We start from the raw sequence: 24,956 nt of genomic DNA, 5'->3' as shown, positions 1-24,956 counted from the left end.
TTTTCTAACTGCACTAAAAAGACATACAATCATAATTTATTATTCATTAAGTCCTGATTTACATAAGATAGGTTCCCTCTCATAAATTCAGTTCCAGTGATTTAGTGTGTTAACAATAAATCTAAAGATCTATATTAGAAAGAATGTAGTTATCCTAGTTATGGGTCTTGATTTCTTAAGTGCAGTGTGAATTATCCTAATTTTTGTATTCTTTTCATGAAATTGTGTCCTGCGTATATTATAGATTTAAAGCAGGAACTTTGTTTTTCTTTATGACATATACTATATGACATATACCCAAATCAGTTCCTAAATAGTTGGTAAGACTGAAAAAAACATACCTTCTTACCCCAAATTATACATGGCTTCAAAAGCTCTTTAGTAACATTCCTCTTTATATGTCTTTCAACTTTTTAAAAATAGGATGGAACTCCTTCCTGATGGTAGTGTAAAGGGTTAGAACTATCACCCATGTTAAAGGCTAAGCATATCCATTATTTATATATGGTATACATATCTAATGATATTTCAGGATACATACTGTAACTCATGGTTTCTCTTAATCACCCCTACCATTACTCTGGTAGCTTTATATGCTTCATGGTATAATGATGACCTTCAGTTCTCAGAGGTTAGAGTGCATGTCCTGACTGGTTTTACCAAGATGAGTTCTCTGATTTATGGTAACTTTTGTTTTATGTCTAATTACCAACATAGTGTGTAGAGGTTTATCTCCAAAAGGTTAGTCATTAATCTGAGGGACCATAGTAATAACAGAGAAAAGTATAAAATGGTTCTTAATCTCTTTTGCTATTTATGGTAATATCAAAAGATGGTGGGAAGTGCCAAAAATCATACAGTTCTTATTTCATCCATAACTATTGATCTAATTATTGGTGCTCTTAATATGCAATCTTTGTTCAGTGGCTTAACTCATTGGGTGGATCTTGTGTGGACAATTTCTTGAAGGCCATGAATGATAGTTCTGTAGGGAACAAAGCTGTGGAGGGTCATGATCTCCATTTTGAGTGGTAGCCACACTGAAAAGATTTTTAATAATCCATGTAAATATTTCTAAATCCAGGTAATAAGTCTTGTTATAAGAGGGCATTAATATTATAAAGACATAAGTATCATTTTTTTTAATTTTTTTTAACCCTTGTACTTCAGTGTATTGTCTCATAGGTGGAAGATTGGTAAGGGTGGGCAATGGGGGTCAAGTGACTTGCCCAGGGTCACACAGCTGGGAAGTGGCTGAGGCCGGGTTTAAACCTAGGACCTCCTGTCTCTAGGCCTGACTCTCACTCCACTGAGCTACCCAGCTGCCCATAAGTATCATTTTTAACTGGGTATAAGTCTATAGGCAATCAATAAACTAACTCACTTTTCATGCTCTACTGTTAAGTTAATAAAGATTTAAGGTAGACTTGAACCATGTAATAGATATAATGTATAGATTTCATTAATCTATTTGAGTTTTTGGTGATAATTTACATTTGATTTTTTGTTTTTATGCATATGAAGCTTTAAAAATATCTTTCAGAGGTTAAATATATGTAATATAATAAGTTTATTAAGAATATGTTTATCTGTCAAAGTAAGCTTTAAGTGGTTTGTGGTCCTAGATTTTAAAAAAAAAAATTCAAGCTTGAATTTTGGCCAAGAAACTTAAAACATCCTTTAGGGAATAACTGAGGGTAAGTGTAGAACAAAATGCTTTAAAATATTGATTTTCCAGTTTGGGGAGATTCATGACCATTCCCCTTATGAAAAAAATCTTCATTAAATTGCAAATAAATTGATACTTGATATCAGCTAGGGTCTAATGTGTTTCATCCACAATGACTTTCTGTCTTTCACCTGTCTGCATTTCTGATCCTAGCCTTAAGAGTAAACTGCGGATGCAGGTACAATTTATGAAAGCCTTTAAGAAGCTGTAGGTACATATAAGATTCGGTAATAGTCCTTTGCCCTAGAATTAAGTGTCAAAATTTTAACTAGGTTTTTCTTTTGTTTGAAACAGTGATGACTCGTGGCACTGCCTTCAGCCCATCCTATAGGTTCATATTGAATGATGGGACAATGCTTAGCGCCCACACCAAGTGTAAACTTTGCTACCCTCAAAGTCCAGACATGCAGCCTTTCATCATGGGAATTCATATCATCGACAGGTACTACTTATTCGGAGAGCTTCATATGAAATCAATCAGTACATCATTATTTTTATTCTCTTTATGATTAGAAATACAAAGTTTGAATTGGCATGAAATTAGCATTTCATGAAAGTATGATCCATAACCATAATGTTTTCTGTAGTTTTATCACCTCTCAATTACTTTTAAAAAGAGAAGAAAGGAAGGATAAAAGTGAGAATACATACTTTACATAAAAAGATAAATGTTTAAAAACAATTAACTTTACCTATTAAGAACTGAGGGTTTATATGAATACAAAAAAGAGTTGGAGTTTTCAAAAATTAATTTCATTGGAATAGACTAACATTGTTATAATAACAGTATATTTTGCTTTCATTAAGGCAAGCTTGATAGTCTTCATCTTAAACTTACTGGAGCACAGTTTTTCTGTGTGCTATCAGTTTGCTTCTTAAAAATATAATAATTCTTGGTGTTGCTACTTGACATTTTGTTCCCTTCTCTGCCTGAGTCTATGGTATCAAATTGAAATAGAAATGAATCCCTGAAGCTGCATATTGTTTTAGAAGAACCACAAAATAACATTTTGTTAAATAATTCCCAGTTACATTATAATCTGGTTGAAGTGCATGAGGGCCAAGAGTTTGACACTTCTGGCACACATGCACATACACACGTACATAAATAATCATATTAGACATTTTTTTCCTATGAAAAATTCAAATACCCCTGTCAAAACTATTTGACAATCCCTCAGCAAAAACAAGCAATTCTTCACTTTCTCTTTCCTGCATCATAGTTATTCATCATAGTTTTTTGCTTGTTTGGATATGTCCACACTAATGAACAATCTGTTATCAGAATGATAATGTGGTTAGATTTGAATAATTAATACTGAGTAAACTCGAATTCAATACAGATTTTCTTCTTCTGCTATCTAGAAGCTTTTCCCTTTTAATTACAGATATCCCAATCTTACCTTTTATGATATTTTTAATTTTAATAGCACAGGTCTTAGAATTTTTTTAAAAGCAAAATAAGATTTCTTTTCCAGATAACTAGGAATATCAGTATACTTTAGGTGCTACAAGTACTTGTTCCTACACATTGTCATGCTTTAGAACATAGGACAGATAATTGTTACTCATTGATAATAGTTATGCTGTAATTGCCCTCTAATTCTTGGCAGTTTTTGTGTTAGTGAGGCTAACAATGTCATTTTTCATTTGGAGCATTCAAAAAATCAAAGGGAAACTGAACAAAGATGTTTGAATTACTGTATTTTTTCCCCTTTTTCTAGGGAACACAATGTTCTTTCTCCTCAAGATAACACTAATTCTGGAATGTCACTTCCTCGAATAAACCCTTCAGTAAATCCTAGTGTCTCTCCGGCCCAGAGTTTGGCCCGATCATCTACTCTTCCACCATCTAACAACAGTATGGTGGCTCCCAGAGTAAATCATCAACCAAGTCCTGACCTTCATAGCAACAGCAGTAATACTAATTCCAACACCAGTCAAGGGAGCTTTGGATGTTCAGCTGGAAATCAAGTTGTAGCCAGTGTTGCCTTAAACCAGGGACAGGCTGGTTCCCAGGGCAGTAATCACTCTTTAAGCCTCAACAATTCTCCAATGGATAGTACAGGAATTACCTTAGCACAGTTCATGTCTCCAAGAAGACAAGTTAACTCTGGATTGGTAACTAGGCCAAGAATGCCAAACAATTCTTTTTCTCCCAATATTCCTTCACTCAGTTCTCCTATTGGCATGGTAGGCAGTGCCTGTGGTAATCATAATAGGACTTATTCAAACATCTCAGCAGCTTCTTTACAGGGTATTAATGAAGGACCCAGTAACTCCATTGGCTTTTCTGCTACTTCTCCTGTTCTCAGACAGCTGAGCTCACAAAATTCTCCTAGTAGAATAAATATGCTGCCAACAAAAGCAGAATCCAAAGACAGCAAAGAAATCACATCCATTTTGAATGAAATGGTTCAATCCGACAATAGTTCAAATGATGTTAAACCACTGGATTCAGGCCTCTTGCACAATACTGACAAACTCTCAGAGGGAGATAATAAATACTCTCAAACCAGTCATAAACTAGTACAGCTTTTGGCAACAACTGCTGAACAGCAGCTACGGCATACAGATGCTGATACAAGTGGCAAAGATGCTTTATCGTGCTCAGGCACCTCAACTTCAACATCTAGTAACTCTTCATCTTCAGGCAACACTTGCCCCTCCTCTCATAGTTCATTGACTGAGAGACACAAAATTCTACACAGGCTTTTGCAAGAAGGTAGTCCCTCAGATATAACTACTCTATCAGTGGAACATGAGAAAAAGGATAATGGATCTGGTTCTGTGAATAATCAAGTGCCAGGAAACTCTAACATAAAATTAGAACTGGAGGCTTCAAAGAAAAAGGAATCAAAGGACCACCAATTATTGCGGTACCTTTTAGATAAAGATGAGAAAGACTTAAGAGCAGCTCCAACTTTGAGTCTGGATGATGTGAAAGTGAAAGTTGAAAAGAAAGAGCAAATGGATCCTTGTAATACAACCCCAACAACGCTGACTAAACCTACTCCAGAGGAAATCAAATTAGAGACCCAGAATCAGGTGGGTAATATATTTTTTCCTGTTGAACAAATTTCCCAAGTTATTTGCTTATTACTTAATGTGTTCTTTGGTTCGTGTGTGTGCGTGCGTGTGTGTGAGAGAGAGAAAAAGAGAGAGAGAGAGATTGTTAGATTTAACTCTGTTAAAAATTCATTTGGCAACTAGTAAGAAGATATGAAAATCTATCATTTGTACATATTTGTTGTCTCTGGCATTAGATTGTGAGTTCCTTGAGGGGATGGGGATTATGTTTTGCCTCTTTAGTATTCCCAACACTTTCCATAATACAACACATTAAGCACAGTAAGATACTTAATAAATGCTTATTAACTGTTGCTGATTTCAGAACCAGAAAAGGCCACAATATGAAGTGGTTACACCATCAGATTTCTTTTTCTTTGTAAAATGTGTTCTAATTATCCATTCTTTGCAGAGTAGGTTATTTTTTTTTTTTTGCTTCATTAAAAATAAAAAAGACTTGTCATTGGCATCTGCTTTCAAGATATTAGGTAAGGACTGTAACATAATTGTAACACTAGAAGAAATTTAAGAATTCTTCAATGGCCCAAACTGTGTCAATTGATATAATGCCTTTTTTTTTTTAATCCATTAGACAAAGAAGAGGATGAAAATTTTTATTTGAGAGTAAAAATTTCTTTTTAGATTTTATTTATGCTTTGTCTTTATTTTGAAAAGGAATAAGTTAATATGGGCCTATGAGAAAGGAAAGGGGCAGAGGGTTTAGAGTAAAATGGTACCAAGGCACACAAACCAAGGTAACTCACAATGTTGGACTTCAGGCTCTAGAAGATCTTTCCTTCTCCATAGAATCCTCATGTAGCTTCCTTTTGATGCAGTGTCTCTGCTGGATCACTTCTCTATACTCCTGCCCTGTTTTTCCAAGGTCTTCTCTTTTCTAGAGCCTTCTCTGCAATAAGCAGACAAACTCCTTGATGCCTCTTTAGGTTACTGTCACTGTATATGGGTCTCTCTGGCATATGTGTCTCTGCACCTTAACTGGAAATAATTTTTCCCACTGGTCTAGTAGATCTCCTTCAAACCAGACATAGCTAGTGTAGAGAGGAAAACCCTCTTTACCCTAACTTCAGGGGTTTCCTCTAGGCAGCTCCCAGCTTGAAACCTCTTCAGTTTTATAATTTTAATCACTGCATGGCTTTATTTTATATAGATAGATTCAAGGAGCATAAATAGCATTTTGTTAAACCATTAGATGTTTCCTGCATGTTTTGGATAAAGTTGTTGCTGTCTAATGTCCAAAACATTATATTCCTTTCTTGTTGATTAAAGAATTTTTCACATAGTTTATGAGGTTTTAGGAAATTTTTCTTTTGACCTCTTTTACTCCTCCCTTTGTGGTGACATTCTAGATTTTCTCTGACTACATCAACTGAGATGAGTTTTATATAATGAAGAATTTTAAGATTTAAAAAAATCCAAGTTTAGCAAAATTTACTAAGCAGTCCAAAATTACATGATGTGTTCCACACCTATAACCTCCCTTCTTTTACCAAGAAATGGCAAAAATGCCTTTTCAAATCTCTTCATTGGGGTCAAACATGGTCATCATTTCAGAGCATCTAATTTAGGCTTCTTTGTTATTTCTTTTTAGTCATAAACTACCAAGAAATGCAGAATGCCAAAATAGAAATCTTAATCCAGTTTTAAAAAATGATATTGAAGTAGATAGATATAAAGGAACTGGTGGAAGTTGGAGGTGTCAGGAATAAACTCTATCCATTTAAGTTCACATGACAATTATATGATAATTTCAAATAACAATATCAGGATTACACAAATTATTCTCAAAACCTGAGGAAGAAAATGCTCAAACTAAACTTCATTTATAAGTCAAATATAGTACTAATACCTATATGAGAGAAACATAAAGCAAAATAAGAAAGATATAATAAGTATCAGTTTAAAATTTTTAAATAAAATCCAGCCAAATGAAAACTGCAGTTTATCAAAGAAAAATATTCATTATGAACATGTTGGATTTATACCAGAAATGCAACAGTCTTGGTTCAACATTATAAATACAATGAAAAATTATATTAGAAACAGAAATATTAGTAACATATGAATTTAACAATAAATAGAATCTCATCTTTTTCCAGCAAAGCTAAGAACTGCCCCTCACTCCCCCAAGAAATGACTACCCTTTTATAATTTTTAGAGAAGAGCAGAACAAAGAATAGGGCTTTGTAGGTGGAGAACAAGTTGTGATTGGTTACAGAGCTTAAGTGTGGGGAATAATATGATTGGTTGGAAATTGGGAATGAGGACCTAGCAACAACTCCCTCTTTCCCTTCTATGCCTAAGAAACGGTCATCATTTTAGTCTACATGAGCCAAGGTAAAAAATAATGGGTCATACTTACTTGAATAACAAACCAGGCATCCTTGAAAAATAGCTTGGTGGTATAAAGATACTAGACCACACTCCCTGGTATTCACTTGCCTCCTTCAAGGGTAACAAATTTCCTTGACACAAGAACAGAACAGTGATTAATAGGAAAACTGGATTTTTGAACTTAACTTGTTACAGGAGAGCTGGATTTCTAAACTAAATTCAGGGTCTGAAGAATCATGGCCTAGCCATTAACAGGACAAAATCAATTAACATAAATAGAATCAATGAAAAAAAAAGGCCAGAGTCATTTTGTTTATTTTACCTGCTTTCAAGGAAATAACACATAAAAGGAAGCCAAAAAGCTGAGAAAGAGGCAAACTAGGAGATAGCTGACTCAGGATCAAAGTCAAGCAAAGCAGCTGCTAGAAAATGGAATTACCAGAAAAGTTGGGAGTCCTCTATAAAGAAGGCTGGGAGGAGTTTAGCACTTTGCCTCTAGCCTCAAAATGAGAGGGAAGTGGCAACTGAGAGAGTTGAGAAAGTCCCAAAACCTGAGTTCATTCTTCTTGATGATGGGATTGCAAATGATCATCTTTTCCTGAAGCAGAAAGGCATGTTCTAAAGAATCAAACCAAGCAGAGAACAAACTTTTTTTTGTTTCATCTATAAAATGGGAGTATTTTATTTAGTGATCATCTAAAGTCTTTTACAACTCTTAATCTAGATTCCTATGAGCTGAACTGGAAGGATTGGGATTCAAAAGGAAAGAGAAATAGAGAATTTAGTATGTCCCAATGTGGGCGATCCTGCTGATCCCAAACATCTGGCATTTAGAATATTGCTAGGCAAGCTAACAAATAGATCCCTCCTAAAATAGTCAATAGTTATACAGAGTAGACTGAGAAGTATGATATCAATAAAATGGGAGGTAAGGCCCAGAGTTAATTTAAAGGTAATGCTCCCAGGGGAAGAGATTATAACATTATACTATGTTGCCTCTTATAGTTGATATATTTTAGTCTGAATTTGAGCCTCAATCTATTTCCAACTCAACTGTGCTTTCTGTTATGCTATTATTTCTATGCAGCATTGTTTTTTTATGTTCTTCCAGATAGACTCATAATCACACTTAATTCCTAAAGTACAAAGGATCCAGTAAATTTCATTGATTCTGATGGAAGAGTAGAGATTATATTAACCTCTAACTTTGCTTTCCATTCTTAGTTTGCAGCTGACCTTGACCAGTTTGATCCATTATTGCCAACATTGGAGAAGGCATCACAGCTGCCTGGCTTATGCGAGTCAGAAAGAATGGAAGGCGGAGGCACTGGGGTGGCCATCAAATCAGAGATCCTGCCAACTGCTCTTCAGTCCACCCCAGTTAGGCCTCCCCCGAGGCTGAATAGTATGTATTGGATTTTGTTTCTGAAGAGATTATTTATATAAAGGCATTTGAACTTAGAGGAATTTTGGCTCCTCTGAGTGAAATGTCAACTTGATAGTGCATGTCAGTATCGTTCAAGGCAGCTCTCATAGGTATATTGTTAGGTGGGTCAAATGCAATGTTATGGTAAAAAAAAACTCAGATTTTTTTATTTTTTAATTCACTAAACATGGAAGTTGCAACTAAAGAGGAAGTTATTATTTTTTTCTTTCAAATTTAATTTCCCATGGTTACACGATTCATGTTCTTCTCCCCAGCCATCAAGCAATTCCACTGGGTTATACATGTATTATCACTCGATACCTATTTCCATATTAATCATTTTTGTAATAGAGTAATCTTTTAAACCAAAACCTCACATACTATACCCATATAAACAAGTGACAAATCATATGTTTTCCTTCTGTGTTTCTAAGGAGGTTATTATTTAAAGAGTCCTTGGTGAATGAATGAGATAAATTTTCTGTTAAGAGGTTTGGAGTCAAGAAGTTACTACATGGTAGTGTGTTTACTTCAAGTCTGATACACAGAAACATGTTTCTCCTCTGGCGTCTGCTGTTTGATGCTAAGCACAGTCACTTTCCTCTTTGGTCCTGTTTCCTTATCTATAAACTAAGCACTTAAAAAAGTTAAAGTTAAAGTAAGTGACTTATAAGGTCCCTTCCAATAAAAATTAAATACAATGAATGAGGACATCAGCTGAAGAATAATAATTAATACATGGAAAGGTTTTTATTTTTCATCTAAGAATATTTATCTTGTCAATAAAAATTACACTTTTTTTAAGAGCTTTCCAAATTTTGTTAATAAGGAACTATTTTTGACTTGAAACAAGAAAAGAATCCTAAACAGAAAACAAGTTGTTGACAAATAGTCCAACTGATTCTGTGTGCTAATCTTTTTTTTTTTCCTTAATCCTTACTTTTTGTCTTAGAATCAATACTATACATTGATTCTAAGGCAGAATAGTAAGGGCTGGACATTGGGGATTAAGTGATTTGCCCAGGGTCACACAGCTAGGAAGTGTCTGAGGCTACATTTGAACCCAGGACCTTCCATCTCTAGACATGGCTCTCAATCCACTGAGCTACCCAGCTGCCCTCATGTGCTATCTTCTTGAGGAAGGAGTAATCATGTGTTGCTTCTTAAAAATCAAAATAATTCAAATATTTTTTCTGTTGTCTTTTTGGAATTTAAGTGCAAAAAAAGTACTAAAGCAGATATCCAAGAGCATATTTGTTTGGAAATATTTTTCAAACAAATTCTTCTAAAATTTTGGATTATGTGGCAAATACTGCTTATGTTGCATGTTTAGTAGTCAGTCACTCAATATTTGTTGATAATTCCAGAAACTCACAGGAAAGAATATGGCGCTCTACATATTTAAATATGCTCTTACACACATACTTATGCACATGTGCACTTAATGGTGAATGCTTTTGTCTCCGGAGAGGCCCAGTTTTGGAGAGAATGTAACATTTTTAAATGAGCTTTTCTACACTTTCTGATTTGCAAACCTAGTGAGTTAAAGTTGCTAATTTGAGGTTAGAAGTCCTGAATTAGACTTCTGACTCCAAAACAGTTGCTGCAGAATCAGAGGCTCTGTGAGGTAGCTATGCCATTGGGCGGTGTCTTGCCTGTCAGTTGCAGCAATAGGAATGAGGCACAATGGAAAACAGAAATCTATAGGAGAGGCTCTACAAGGAAATGTGGCAGAAAGTAGTTAGAGGGAAAGCCCATAATGGATTCCTCAAAAACTTTGATTCCATGAAAAAGAAAGAGCAGAGGACTAGGTAATTATTGAGAATCAGGGTTTAGAGTAGACAAGAGAAGGTGGATAATAAAGAGAGTGAGAGAAATCACCCCTAAAGAAAAGCCAAAACCCAAAATTTAACAAACTAATTAGCAAGAGTTGAAGGAGAAGAGAAAGAATCTTAACTCCATGAATAGAAAAAAAAAAGAGTAGAAGAAGTAAACAACCAAATAAAAGCATGAAAAATAGGGGATTGATAAGCAGAACTCCAAAGGTAAAGGTGTGACAAATAGAAGGGAGCTCAGGGGTGAGGGGAAGACAGCTGATATTAAGGTAAAGTAAATGAAAAGACAAAACTGGATTAGCAGTGGAAAAAGGAAAAAAAAATCATAACACTTGATGATTATACTTTTTTTTTCTTTGCCAATTTACTGGGTACAAAGTGAGTCATGAGTGCCTTTGATATTCTTCACTTTTATCAGTTATTTGGAACATGCTTTCACGTGACTGTTATTAATTTGCAACTTCTTTTGAGAATTGTTCATATTTGTTCAACATTTACCATTTGGGGTTAGAGTAAAAGGCTTTATTTAAAATATATTTCAATTAGTTGATACTTTGCATATCAGACCTTTTTTAGAGATTGTGATATAAGGATTCTCTCCCTCTTGCTCACCTCCAGATTTTGACTTCTTTTCTTAAGCTAGAAGCAATCATTTTCTTTATATAAGAAAAACTTTTCATTTCATGTAATGAAAATCTGATTTTTCCCTTTCTCCACTTGTTTATTCTCTTTGTATGTTTCAGAATTCAACCTCTACCCATATTTGTGAAAGATACCTTATATTGATTATAGCAGTTCAAAATATTATTTGATTTCTTAGTTCTTGGTCATTTTCTATATCTATTATTTAAAAAGTTGTCAGCAAATGAGCATCCCCAGAGTACATGAAGTATCTCTGTATTGTGAAAATCTTGTTAAATGCATTAATGAAGTATTTCTACAGAATTTTGTGGCATTTGCCACAATTTTGTGACACCGACTTGCTGTTTGTCTTGATTTAGGATTACCTGAGCTTGAATTGAGTGGCCTAGATCATCAGTTTGTACAACCAGCAATAGATGACCAGGTTCCATGGGCAAACAACACGATGACTGCTCTGAATCAAGGATCTCTGAATAAACCAGAAGAGTAAGTAGCCAGTGGATCTTAACTTAAATGTATTTTAAATGACCATTACAAATCAACTTTCACAACTAACCTGCAATAAACCATTCTGTAGTGTTTAGCCATTCAAGTACTCTTTAAGGCTTTATGCAATTGATTGAACATTTTATTTTTATAACTAATTGAATCATTTATATTGTCCAAGGTACTGTCCTAAAGGGCAAACACCATCGAAGGGAAACTAGGCTTATAAATATCAGTAGATCATTTGTAACAGAAGACAGTATCAAATTAAAGATACCAACGGTAGGTATTATAAGCAAAATATGCTATGATATAAGCTAGTGGATTAAAATGGTTTGAAGTTAGGGTAGACCCTCTTTGTTGGTAAGAAAGGTAGTGAGTTTGATTCAGGACATGTCAAACTTGTGACGATAACTGAGCAGTCAAGTGGAAACAGTTGATTTGTTGTCCAAGAAAGAAGTTAAGGTCTGTAGATAAAAATTTAGAAATATTTCAGTATAAACCATGGAATTGAGTGGCATCAGGGAGCGCATAGATTTTTAGAGGGAATTCTAGGCAGAGGACCAAAAACTAAGCTTTGAGGGACATTGACATTTAGGGAGCAAAAGAGAAAGAAGAATTTAGAACATGAAAATAGAGAGGTTAAGAGGAGAGTCAGGATAATGTAGATAGGTAAGAAAAGAACCAGGGAAACCAAAGAAGAGATGGCTTCAAGTAGAATAGTCAAGAGCATTAAATGTTATTGATTATTGATGTTATAAAGGGATGTGAGGACCTGGCAGGTATGGATTGGATTAGGTGAGAGAGCACACTCTCACCCACAGGCCTCTGTGCAGGTGCTGCTGGCAGAAAGGCTGTGTCTCTCCTCACCTGACAGGCTTTGCTAAACTGAGCCTGTCAGCTGTCCTCTTTTAACAGCTGCCCGGGCCGGGAACCACTGAGAAGTTGTTATGTGTAGTTAACTTCTTTAGTTCCTCATTCTGGGGTTGGAATGATTGTAGATAAGGGCTATTGGTGTGCTGATTGGATAACCCTGTTGAGTCTGATTGCTTGATTGACTCCCCTTCCCAAGGGCTATGGATATATTTACCACTCAGGAAAGGTACCTATAACAAACTGCTATATTTAATTCTAGTTAATGGGATTAGGAACAAGGGAAAGGATGAAGGATTTGGGAACCTTAATGGCTAATAGTCCAAGTTAATGATCAAACTATGGAGATTGCTAGATCAGGTAGAGATTAGAGGTTCTTCACCCTCTAACTATGGCCTGACTTGGCAGGAGCCAAGCCAAAGATTAGGGAAAGCTATGATGATCTTCTTGCAATGACAGTGATGCTGTTCTCTCTCAGCTCTATTGATGATGGTTGCAATTGCTCTCTAGGTGTCTCAGTAAGTCAGTTGGGTTGCAGGTACAGGCCTACCCTCCCTCTTGGCCTCCCAAGTTCTGCTCCAGACTGAGCCAACTTGTGCTGTGCCTGGTGGGTATTTATAGGGTTGGCTCCAACTGGCTTTTGCCCTGGCTCATGGTACCTGGGTACATTCTGAAGTCTTCAGCTGCCTGTCTTGTCACTCAAAAGTGGTGTCCATCTTGTCCCAGAAATTCATTACAACTTTGATCAACATAATAGTTATCAGATGAAAAAAATGGGGTTTAAGAAGAGTTAAGGGACTGGAAAAGGGATGAGAGGTATATATATAACTGTCTTTAGGTGTTTTAATAGCTACTTTGGGGAAGAGGGATTAAACCTTGTTCAAATTACAGAAAGGCACTTTTTTTTTTTTTGCTCGCTGTAAAGAAAATATTCCCATAATTGGAACTACCTAAAAGTAGTGTGGCTACTTCAGAAAATAGTATATCACGGAGGTCTTCAGATAGAAGCTGAATGGAGACCTACCAGGGGTATTGTTTAGAGGATTACTTTCCAATTGTATAGATGTTCTCAGAGGTTCTACAAAAAGCCATTCATTCAGTTTGACATTAAGAAGATCCTTTGGGCAGCTAGATAGTTCAGTGGATAAAGAGCCAAGTCTGGAAATGGGAGGTCCTGGGTTCAAACGTAGCCTCAGATACTTCCTAGCTATTTGACCCTGGCAAATCATTTAAACTCAGTTTCCTAGCCCTTACTGTTCTTTATGCCTTGGGAGCCAATACACTCATAGAAATAGAAATCAGATTATAAGGAATTAAAGAATAACTGGGTAATCAGGAATTGAAGCCAGCTGATTTAGATTAACTACTTACCAGAGAATGAAAGTAGAGAAGTAGGCTAGCAAAGAAAGTGGGATAAGAAAAAGTTTGGTGCAATGGAAAGATTATTTTGATTCAAATTAAAGTGACTTCTGCTCAAATCATAGCTCTGCTACTTGACACCTCTGTGATCGTGAACAAATCACTTAACCTCCTTAGATATTAATTTCTTCATCTTTAAAATGAGGGAGATTGAATTAGATGACTTCTAAAGTCTCTTCTAATACTGATTTTATGGTCCTACGAAATAGAATGACTTTGGGGGTTTCTATTTTCCACTCCCCACCCCACATATTAGACCTGTATGTCTAAATGCCTAGGATAAATTATAATAGCTGACATATCAAGCATTATGGTTTTCAAGGCTCTTTACTTATATTATCTCATTTGACCCTCATAATAATCCTGAGAGTCAGATGCTATTTTTGGCCCCATTTTATAGATAAGGTAACTGAAGTTCAAAGAGACTGTGACTTATCTATGGTCATGTAGTGATTGTCAGAGGTAGATTTCAAATGCAGGTTTTTCCTGATTTCAAGTGAAATGTTCTTTCCACAATGATCCTTCTTTCTATGGGAAAGATCCAATGTAGAATTTGTAGACACTGAGAAAAGGGAAATAATCAAAGGATCCCTATTCCAAAGAGGGAGATACGGGATGGAATCAAGTATAGATAGATGTAGAAAGGGGAGGGAGATTTAAGAAGTTCAAGATATGTGGCATTCAGATGAGGTAATTGGGCCTCCTGTCTCTAGCCCTGGTTTTCAATCCATTGAGCCACCTAGCTGCCTTCAATTTGGGGTTTTCCTGGCAAAAATGCTGGAACAGTTTTTCCATTTCCTTCCCCAGTTCATTTTACAAGTTGAGGCAAATTTATTTTGCAACTTACAAGTTGCAAATTGAAGCAAACAAGGTTAAATGATTTGTCCAGACCCAGCACTCTATCCATTATGCTATCTAGCTGCCCATCACCTAGTCTAATCCCCACATTTTACAGGTGAAGAAACCAAAGTCAGAAAAACAAAATGACTTTCCTAAGGTCAGTTAGAAAGACAAGGAAGTGAACCCAAGCCAAGTTATCAAGTCAAAGCAACAAACATTTATTAAGAATCTACTGTGTGTCAGACACTGTTCCAGGTTCTTTGGCTCAAACAGCACTATCTTCCATTGTACCACACACTCTTACCTTACCTCTCATTTTGTTACTAAGATCAAGAAATGTAAACATTGTTCCTAGAGAGCAATAGAAACTTCATTGGGGTTCATATAAGAACATGAAAGGGGATGATGGTGGGTTTCACAGAACACAATGAAGAATAGTTATTGGGAATACTTCATGGATAAACCTGCAGATAAGGAGTAGGGAGTATATGACTGGATTGGATTAGAGTGAGTTCTGGAGGAGAGAATAGTAGGAAGGGATTTCTACCTATAGTAGCAAGTCTGGAAATCATAGCTGAATTCAACTCAGCAAAAATTTGTTGAAATGTCTTCCATGTGGTCCTAATCTGTCATTTCAGTATAATAAATTCCCATTGTGAATTTCTCTACTAGATCAGAAATTATTCTGTAGTGTTATTTTTAAAAATGATGAAGGCTGATATTGTGAGGGAAACTAATATTTTATTTAGGCCCATGTTGGTAGAATAAAATCGACCATGCGCCTGTAAAAGTTTCAAAATTTCCACCTCAGCCATTACTTTCCCTACCTTCCCTCATCTTGTCTGTGTAGCCAAAGAGAGAACCAACCCCGACTTCCCAATATGTAAAGCTGGGCTTTACCTTGAAGACGTCATCCAAAACAGGAAACCCGTTGATACATGGAAAATGTAGTTTCAAAGTCCCCCACATGTCCACAGGAAGTTGTCATATATCTACATATCTTGAGGCTTAATACTTCTAAATAGAACCCCAGAAATTCTAAATAACCCAGTAGCTTATTAGAGTTTTGTGATCACGGAAAATATCTGTTAGAGGTAGGATTTGGATTCAGGTCTTCCTGACTTTGAAACCTTCTATTACACCACACTTCCTTTCATGAACCTAATTTTCAAATTCTTGGTTTATGTGGCAACATTAATTGATATTAGATTGTTCAAAGTTTCACCAATCTCTGACTTTTCTTCTTTTAAGCAGCTTTTCCATGTTAGCTGTTTGATCCTAATCTTGCCAGATTCTCCAAATATCATACCCACTCTAGGCTAATTATTATTATTTAAGCCTTATTTTCTCCTTAGACTAGAGCAGGGGTCGGCAACCTTTTTGGCCATGAGAGCCATAAATGCCACATTTTTTAAAATGTAATTTCGTGAGAGCCGTACAGTGCTCACAGTGTGTGCTCCTGTAACAGCACCTGAAAAAAAAATTGACTTTATGGCTCCTGCAGAAAGAGCCATACGTTGCCAACCCCTGGTCTAGAATCATTGTTTTGCTATCTTCTCAAAGATATCCACCTGTGTTGCTTATATTTAAATGACTGTCAAGTTGACAACATAACTTTACACCTTTAGATAAAAATTTTTCATGAGGAAAACTATTTAAGATTATTGCCTTTTATTAATTGATGAATCCTTAAAGTATAATTTTTAGTGTGACCTGAGTTATACTATGACAGAGGTAGAACATGAGATTTAAGGCCATGAAATTTGAATTCCCTTTGTATAAAGAATTGGGTAGAAAAGGAAGAGGCCACTATTTAGGTGGTTCTTTTAGTTTATTAGTGGTCTTTTGTTTTGATCATACCTTTGAAATTTGTACTTTATTAGTAGTCTTCTCTCTTTATTGTACCTCTGAAATTTGGTGACTGGCCAAGATAAACATGATCAAAAGAATCAAAGAACTCAAGAAAGACTGGTGATGTTTATTTTCTGATCCTGATACCTCATTCCAGACCCACACCTATATTGAATTGAAGTTTACTTCATTATTCTAATATAGTAACACTAGGATTGGTGATGTTTGACTTCTTCCTGAACTGGTAACTGTGGCATTTACTGTCATTCTATAGAATTGGAATTGCAAGGCCAACACTCAAGAGGCTGTTTGCTTCTTCCTAGGTACTTTGTCTGCAAATAGGGTGGTTCCTTGGTTATGACCTTGTGGTCCATAGAACTGGATTTCCCTTATATATAGTTAACTGACAGACATTAGCAAGCTATTCCACTCAATTATGCTTTTAAAAAATTAAAAACATAACTTCTACTAAATAGGTACCCTAGTAAGGAATGTAGACATCTTAAAGAGCAATTTATTAAAGGGAGCATACTCTTAGGTCCACCTTTATATCTTTCTTACTAATCTTTAATTAGTACAGGCATACCTTGAAGATATTGCAAGTTTGTTCTAGACTAGCATAACTAAACAAACGTCAAATAAAGGAAGTCACACAAATTTCTTGGTTTCTCAATGCATATAAAATTTATGTTGACTTTGTATTATAGACCATTAAGCATGTAATTGTATTATGTCTAAAAAACAAAGTACATATCTTAATTTTAAAATATTGCTAAAAATTCTAAACATCATCTGATCCTTCAGCTAGTTGTAATCTTTTTGCTGATTGGTCTTGACCCAGTGTCAATGACTGCTGACTGATAAGGGTGGTAGGTCCTAGGGTGGCTTTGGCAATTTCTTAAAATAAGGCAACAATGAAATTTGATGCTTCAAGCCACTCTCCTTTTCCCTTGAACTCTCAGAGGTCATTGTAGGGATATTAATTGGTCTAATTTCAATATTGTTGTTTCTCTGAGATTAGGGAGGCCCAAGGAAAGAGAGAGATATGGGAATGGCTAGCTGGTTGATGGAGTAGTGAGAAAAAAAGTAACCTTAAAACGTTTTTAAGTTTTTTGTCTTATATGGGTGTGGTTGATGTTGCCCCAAAACATTAATAAATTCAAAGATTGCTGATTACAGATCATCATAACAGATATAATAATAATGGAAAAGTTTGAAGTATTGTGAGAATTACCGAAATGTGACACAGAGGATGTATGCACATGTGATTAGAAAAACGGTGCTGATGGACTTGCCTGATGCAGGGTTGTCATAAATCTTTGGTTTGTTTAAAAAACAAAAATGTAATATCTGTAAAGTACAATAAAAATGAGGTATGCCTGTATATACTCATTGCTTAATCTAACCCTGGCTTTTTATCAGTGCTTTCGTAGAATGCTTCTTTTAGTTCATCTTGAGTATTAATTTAAGAGTCAAAAATTTTTTTGTAGCATGTGCATGGCTCTGGGACTTTAGGTCAATAATCACTGTTCCACTGTCTTTTATGTCTCTTGCAATCTGAAAGGTTTTTTTTTTCATCAATAAGTGCATTTTACAAGACTGAAAATTATTCAATCTGCCTTTCTAGCATATACCACCCAAATTCTTAGTTCCTGTTTATTCTAGTCATTTAAAAGAAATCAGTCATTAGAATATACCTCTCTTTTGAGAGAAAGAATGGAATGATTCAGTTTCTGTCAAAGAGGGACAGATTTAAAAGGCTAAGTTTGGTCAGAGAAAATATATCTTTCAAATTTTAGGCTAATAAAGGATTATATAGAAGTTTACAAGTAAATGATTGACAGCTTTAAAAAACGTAGGAGCAGACCCAACATAGTAGAGTAGAGGCAGCTGAACTCTCCTGAAATTTCCCTCCAAAAAACTTTAGATAACACCTCAAATAAAACCTAGTGTCACAAGGCCAACAAAAGATCACAGTGAAGCATTTTTCTAGCATAAAACATCTTAGGTGGTTGGTAAGAGAGGACCATGACACTAGAGTGAGTGCCACTCTGGAGCTCACAAAGCAGCAACACCTGCAGTGAGCCTTGGAGGTGGCTGTGACATATGCAGCAGGAGCTTCCAGAGTTCAGCCCACAAATAGCAAAGAGGTCAGACAACTGGTCAGAAAGAGATTACAGGAAAGCCTTTGCTGGCCCTGGGTATAGGAACTTGTGCTCTTTGGCAGCTCTCTTGCCCATTTACTATCCTCAGTAACAGTTCAGGGTGGAGAGGAGTGCTCATGACCCCATCACAAGGTAACAGGAGGCCTGTTGTAGCTCCAAGACAAAGAGGAACATTGACTCCTCTTGTGGAGAATTCGAAGCATGAGAGATATGGTCAGTATTTCAGGGCCAAGAGGAATGCTAGCACAGACTACTGACCAGGAGAATAGTGACCACACCTCTCAAAAGATCACATCACCTTAGAAACAGAAAAACTTGCAGACTGCCTGAACTTAAGCCTAAAGATTAAGATTAGGATAGTGCCTCCCCATCTCTAGGTGAGCAGAACCCAACTTTAACATAAAATTTAAATTTTAAGAAATTTGCTAGAAAAATTAACATAATATTTAAACACACACACAGAGCTACCGCAGTGGCAAGGAAGATCAAAGTACAAATTGAAAAGAAGAACACATTAAGTAGGTAGAAGCAAAGCCTCAAAGAAAAATGCTAATTGTACACAAGTCCAAGAATTCCTGGAAGAGTTAAAGAAAGAGATGAGTAGTGGGGAAAAAAAACTGAGAAAAGAAATGAGAGTGATGCAAGGACACTATGAAAAGAGGGTTACAGCTTGGTAAAAGAGGCACAAAAAATACTGAAGAAAATAGCACTTAAAAAAAAAGATTAGCCAAATGGAAAAGGAGACACAAAAATTCACTGAAGAAAAGAACTTCTTTAAGAGCAGAATTGGCCAAATAAAAAAAGAAGTACAAAAACTGTTTGGAATAAAAAATAGTTTTAAGAAATATTTTAAACTCACTGGAGAAAATAATGCCTTAAAAATTCAAATCGGGCAAGTGAAAACAAAAAGAGCCTAGACATTATGTTTCCAGAAGTTATAAAGGAAAATTGCCCTGGTATCATAAGTCCAATGAGCAGAATAAAAATGGAAAGAATACACTAGTCACCTCCTGAAAGTGACCCCAAAATGAAAATTCCCGTGAATATCATAGTCAAATGCCAGGGATCCCAAATTAAGAAGAAAATATTGCAGACTGTCAGAAAGAATTCAAATATGAAGGAGTCACAGCCAGGGTAACTCAAGATTTAGCAGCTTCCCAGATAAAGGAGCTTGGGATATGATGTTCCTTTCTGAAGGCAAAGGAGCTAAGATTACAACCAAGAATAGCCTACCCAGCAAAATTGAGTATAATCCTTCAAGGGAAAAACATGTATATATAATGAAATAGAAGACATTGAAGGATTTCTGTTGAAAAGACCAGAGCTGAGAAGAAAATCTGACATTCAACCACAAGACTCAAGTGAAGCATAAAAGGTTAAAACATGAAGGAGAAATCATAAAGGACTCAAGTTAAACTGTTTACATTCCTATATTGGAATATTTTATATTTTTGTATATACATATATATCAACTCCTAAGAACTTCATCATTATTAGTGCAATTAGAAAGAGTCTGCATAGACAGAAGGCATAGGTATGAGTCAAGTATATTGGAATGATCTCCCCCCAAAAAAAGAGGTGAGAGAAGGATGCACTGGGAGTAGGGGGAAAGGAAAGGAAGAATGGGGGAAATTATGCCATATAAAAGAGGCTTTTATCGGAGAAGAAAAAGAGTGGCAGCGAATGCTTGAACCTCAGTTTCATCAGAATTGGTTCATAGAGAGAGTAAGAGCATATAATATCTACTTAGTTGATATAGAAATCTATTTTTCCTTATATGGGTAGTAGGAAAGGAAGGAGAAAGGGAGAAAAGAGAAAGGGAGGGAGTGATAACAGGGAGGGCAGATTAAAGGAAGTAGTGGACAGAAGCAAAACCAACTTTTGAGGAGGGGCAAGGTAACATAAGAAGGATAAACAGAATAGGATAAAGGGAAATAAACAGTAATTATAATTGATACCCAGATATTTCATGTATTTTACAGTTATTAGGAATGGAATTTCCCATTCTATTATTACTTCTAGCATTCTGTTGTCATTATTTTAATATAGGAAATCCTGTTGGTTTTTGAGGGTTTGTTTTATAGTTTGTCACTTTAGTAAAGCTATTAATTATCTCACTGTTTTTGCTGATTCCCTGGGGTTTTCCAAGTAAACTATCATATCATCAACAATAGAGATAATTTTATCTCTTCCTTACCTGTCCTGCTGTTAAGCTCTTATTTGTTGGGGGGTGATTCTTATTATATACTGTACAGTCTTTTAAGTATGCACATGTTACTAACCCAACAAGAATATAGGCCTCTTGAGTCATAGAGTATGACTTTTGTGGAAAAAATGTTGGATTTGGAACAAAAGGACCTAGATTTAAATCCTGGCTTTGCCACTTACTTTATAGTCTTTGGAAATTGACTTAACTTCTTTTCATCTTATCTTATTGCTGTTATTAGTATTTCCAGAACTATGTCAAGTAATGATGTGGAAAGTAGACATCCTTGTTTCACTTTCATATTTATTGGAAAAGCTTCTAGTGTAGCCCCATTGCATATGATGATTGCTTTCAGTTTTAGATAGATACTTTTTATATTTTTTTTAAAAGTCGCTCAACATCTGGAGGGCATGTGGCAAAATTGGGACATTAATGCATTGCTGGTGGAGTTGTGACTGGTCCAGCCATTCTGGCTGGCAATTTGGAATCATGCTCAAAGCGCTATAAAAGATTGCCTGCCCTTTGATCCAGCCATACCATTGTTGGGTTTGTACCCCAAAGAGATCATAGATAAACAGACTTGTACAAAAATATTTATAGCTGCGCTTTTTGTGGTGGCAACAAACTGGAAAAGGAGGGTATGTCCTTCAATTGGGGAATGGCTGAACAAACTGTGGTATATGCGGGTGATGGAATACTATTGTGCTAAAAGGAATAATAAACTGGAGGAGTTCCAGGCAAACTGGAGAGAAACTACCACACCAATGCAACCACCAACAATTTGGAAATAGGTCTTGATCAAGGACACATGACAAAACCAGTGGAAATGTGCATTGGCCATGGGTGGGGGGAGTGCGGGGGGTGAAGGGGAAAGTAGGAGCATGAATCATGTAACCATGTTAAAAATGATTATTAATAAATGTTTAAATTTTAAAAAAAAAGTCACTCAACATCAAGTCTTGTAAAGGAGAGCAAAAAGGCCAATTAGGCTGGGCCATAAAGTGTATAAAAGGAAGTACAATGGTATATAATATGCTTTGCAAGACATTCCTACTTATTGACCTTCTCAAATTCTCTAATTATTCCTTAATTATTTAAATATGTAGTATATACCTACTGTATCAAAGTAATATTCTATTAGTTGTGGAGTTAGTAGAGGATCATAGATGGAGATCTGGAATGGAAGGCTATCCAGTTCACCCACCCTCATTTTTTAGGTGAAGAAACTGAGGCAAAAAAGAAGTTAAGTGAATTTCCAAAGGTTACAAAGTAAGTGGCAGAGACAGGATTTGAATCTAGATGCTTTTGTTCCAAATCCAGCATTTTTTTTTTCCACTAAAGTCATGCTCCCTGTCCCAAGAGGCTTATATTCTTGTTGGATTAATAGCATGTACATACATAAAAGGCTATACAGTATATAATAAAATTGACTCATGAAATATAAAGATTATATCCAGTTATGGCAATTAAAGGAATCTTCATGAAGGAAGTGACATTTTAATTTAATCTTGAAGAATGAAAATAATTTCAGTAGGAGTTAGAATAAGGGGAGCACATTCTGGGTAGAGGGAAATAATATGAAAATGGATGGAAATGGGAAAGTTTCCTTGGAGAAAAGCAAATAATCTGGCTTGGTTAGAATACAGGATTCTTTTAGAGAAAGAGTGATAGATAGAATTGTAAGAATAAATATGGACCAAATTAAGGATCTTGATAGATTGAGTTTTAGATTAGAGGAAACTATTACCTATTTTTTTAGCATTAAAGTGCCATAATTAGAGTGGTCCTTTAGGAGAATTAAACTGAGTGTAGTGAATTATAGATTGAAGTGAGGGAGAATCATCAAGAGACTGTTTCCATAGTTCCAGTATTAAATAAAGGAAATGGGGTTAATAATAGTGGAAATAGACCTAGAGATGGTTGTGAAATAGACCAAGAGAAGTTATGTTGTAAGAATGAATACAATTTGGGAACTGATATAATGTGGAAGAAGGTTTGAGCAAGGAACTTCATGTTTTAGGAAGAAAGATAATAAGTTGTACACTAGAGAAGGTTTATCTTTAATCTTGAGTTTTTTCTTTTTTTCTGCCCATTCACTTAGCCTTAAAACAGTCAGTTGTTTTTTGTTTTTGTTTTTGTTTTTTACTTTTTCTCCACAACTATGACATTTTCCTAAGAAAAAGCTTATTATAATTTGCAAACTTTAATAATATTGTACATTCCTTTTTATATATAACTTGTAATAATTATAAGTAAGATTTCTTTCTAGCCTCCTATGCAAACTTCACTATAAAAATTTCCTTCCCAAAAAAGGACCCTTTTAAACTGGTAGTTAATAACCTTCTTCCAAGCTTATGATACTTAATGAAGTCTCTGGTTTCATCAGAGTTGGAAAGTCAGAACTTGGGGAAATTGCCTCTACTGATAATAGTCACGATTACCCAGAATCTTTCTTAAAATGTTTTATGAGTTGCTTTTGCTTCCCCTTTCCTTAAAAAAAAAAAAAAATCATGTACACTACAGCCTTTCAGGATTTATCTAGGTTCATTCTTAGATGATGAACATGGCAGAATCTAAAACTGTCTTTCAGAATTTTCCATATCAGAGCTTGCATTCCACTGGCATGGCCTTCAGGAACTTCACATCATGATTAACTATCATAATATGATTTAGTGTATGGAGTAAGAGGAATCCTCAAGAAAATATTTTCCTACATGCCCCTTGTCTCTCTTTTAAAATGATCTGTTGTCTTTGTATAACACTAAGATGGTAGTATGTTTTACAAAACTTGTAAATCATAGCAAGTAATTCAACACTCTCAGAAATAGTAGTAATTCAACCAAGATTGCAGAGCATCCCATAAACCAGGTTCCCCTAGTGTTTCTTCCCCTCTACCACAAAAGGACTGTGCCAGCACTTGACTTTGGTCATCCTAGCATAGTCATATGAATTTACATGTTGCAACCCATCTAGTCCTTTTTCCTGAATGAGGGCTCACAAAATGTTTGTGTGTATTTTATCTTTTCATCTGTACTATAAGCTTCTTAAAGACAAAAACTCTGTCTTTGTAGCCCCCATATCACCTACCACGATGCCTTGAACAGAGTAGGTGTTCAATAAATACCTGGTGGATGAATGGATGGATAGAGTACACATGCAAGCTCTAAAAAGATGGAGGGACCAGATTTTCACTGTTATAAAAACATGCCATCTATAACTCTCCTGAAATTGATGTCTAGAAGTAATTCCTATTGCCTAAGTATTTCTGTGTTTCCATCTTTAGATGATATAGAAATAATCTGTGCCCTATTTCCCCAGTTCTAAAAATTCAGTTTTCTGCTGTGTGAATTTCTTAGAGATGGAAATGCCTTCAACTGTAGAGCAATGCATCTGTTGAGAAGTAAAGCGTGTTATACATAAAAATGGAAGTATGGCTAGAAATATATTTGGTTTTTCATTTTCCTCATTTAAACTATAAATTGATATTTTTAACAAAATAAGTAATAAGGTGCATAAATAGTTGGCATGCAGAAGAAAAACATACAATTGATCACATGGTTCCATGAGGATATGATTGGGGCTATTATCTTTATTTTTTTTTAATACTTTTTTATTTTTAGAAAAATTTTCCATGGTTACATAAATTGTGTTTTTACTTTCCCCTTCACCCCTTCAACCCCGCCACCCCCCTCTGCTGTAGCTAATTCGCATTTCCACTGGTTTTATCATGTGTCCTCAGTCCAGACTTATTTACACATTATTGATAATTACGTGGGTGTGGTCTTTTCAGGTCTACATCCCCAATCATGTCCTCATCAACCCGAGTGTCCAAGCAGTTGTTTTTCTTCTGTAGTTTCTACTCCTGTAGTTCTTCCTCTGAATGTGGATAGTGTTCCGTTCCATAAGTCCCTCAGAATTGTCTTGGGTCATTGCATTGCTGCTAGTACAGACGTCCATTACTTTCGATTTTACCACAGTATATCAGTCTCTGTGTACAATGTTCTTCTGGCTCTGCTCCTTTCACTCTGCATCAATTCCTGGAGGTCTTTCCAGTTCACATGGA

The 24,956-nt window shown here is 35.6% G+C and overlaps 1 protein-coding gene across 1 annotated transcript in view; it reads left to right on the top strand.

Moving 5' to 3' along the window:
* NCOA1 (nuclear receptor coactivator 1) overlaps positions 1-24,956 on the top strand; it is a 228,160-nt gene that overhangs the window by 164,460 nt on the left and 38,744 nt on the right. The window contains exons 11-14 of the mRNA XM_044663767.1: positions 2,024-2,171; positions 3,454-4,777; positions 8,375-8,555; positions 11,413-11,539. Of these exons, the coding sequence (XP_044519702.1) occupies positions 2,024-2,171; positions 3,454-4,777; positions 8,375-8,555; positions 11,413-11,539 (1,780 nt within the window). The remainder of the gene's footprint in view (positions 1-2,023; positions 2,172-3,453; positions 4,778-8,374; positions 8,556-11,412; positions 11,540-24,956) is intronic.

The sequence above is a fragment of the Gracilinanus agilis genome, chromosome 2, assembly GCF_016433145.1.
Source record: "Gracilinanus agilis isolate LMUSP501 chromosome 2, AgileGrace, whole genome shotgun sequence".
NCBI classification, from domain to species: Eukaryota; Metazoa; Chordata; class Mammalia; order Didelphimorphia; family Didelphidae; genus Gracilinanus; species Gracilinanus agilis.
The sequence above is the reverse complement of the archived record's forward strand: the minus strand, read 5'-3'. Positions and strand labels throughout refer to the sequence as shown.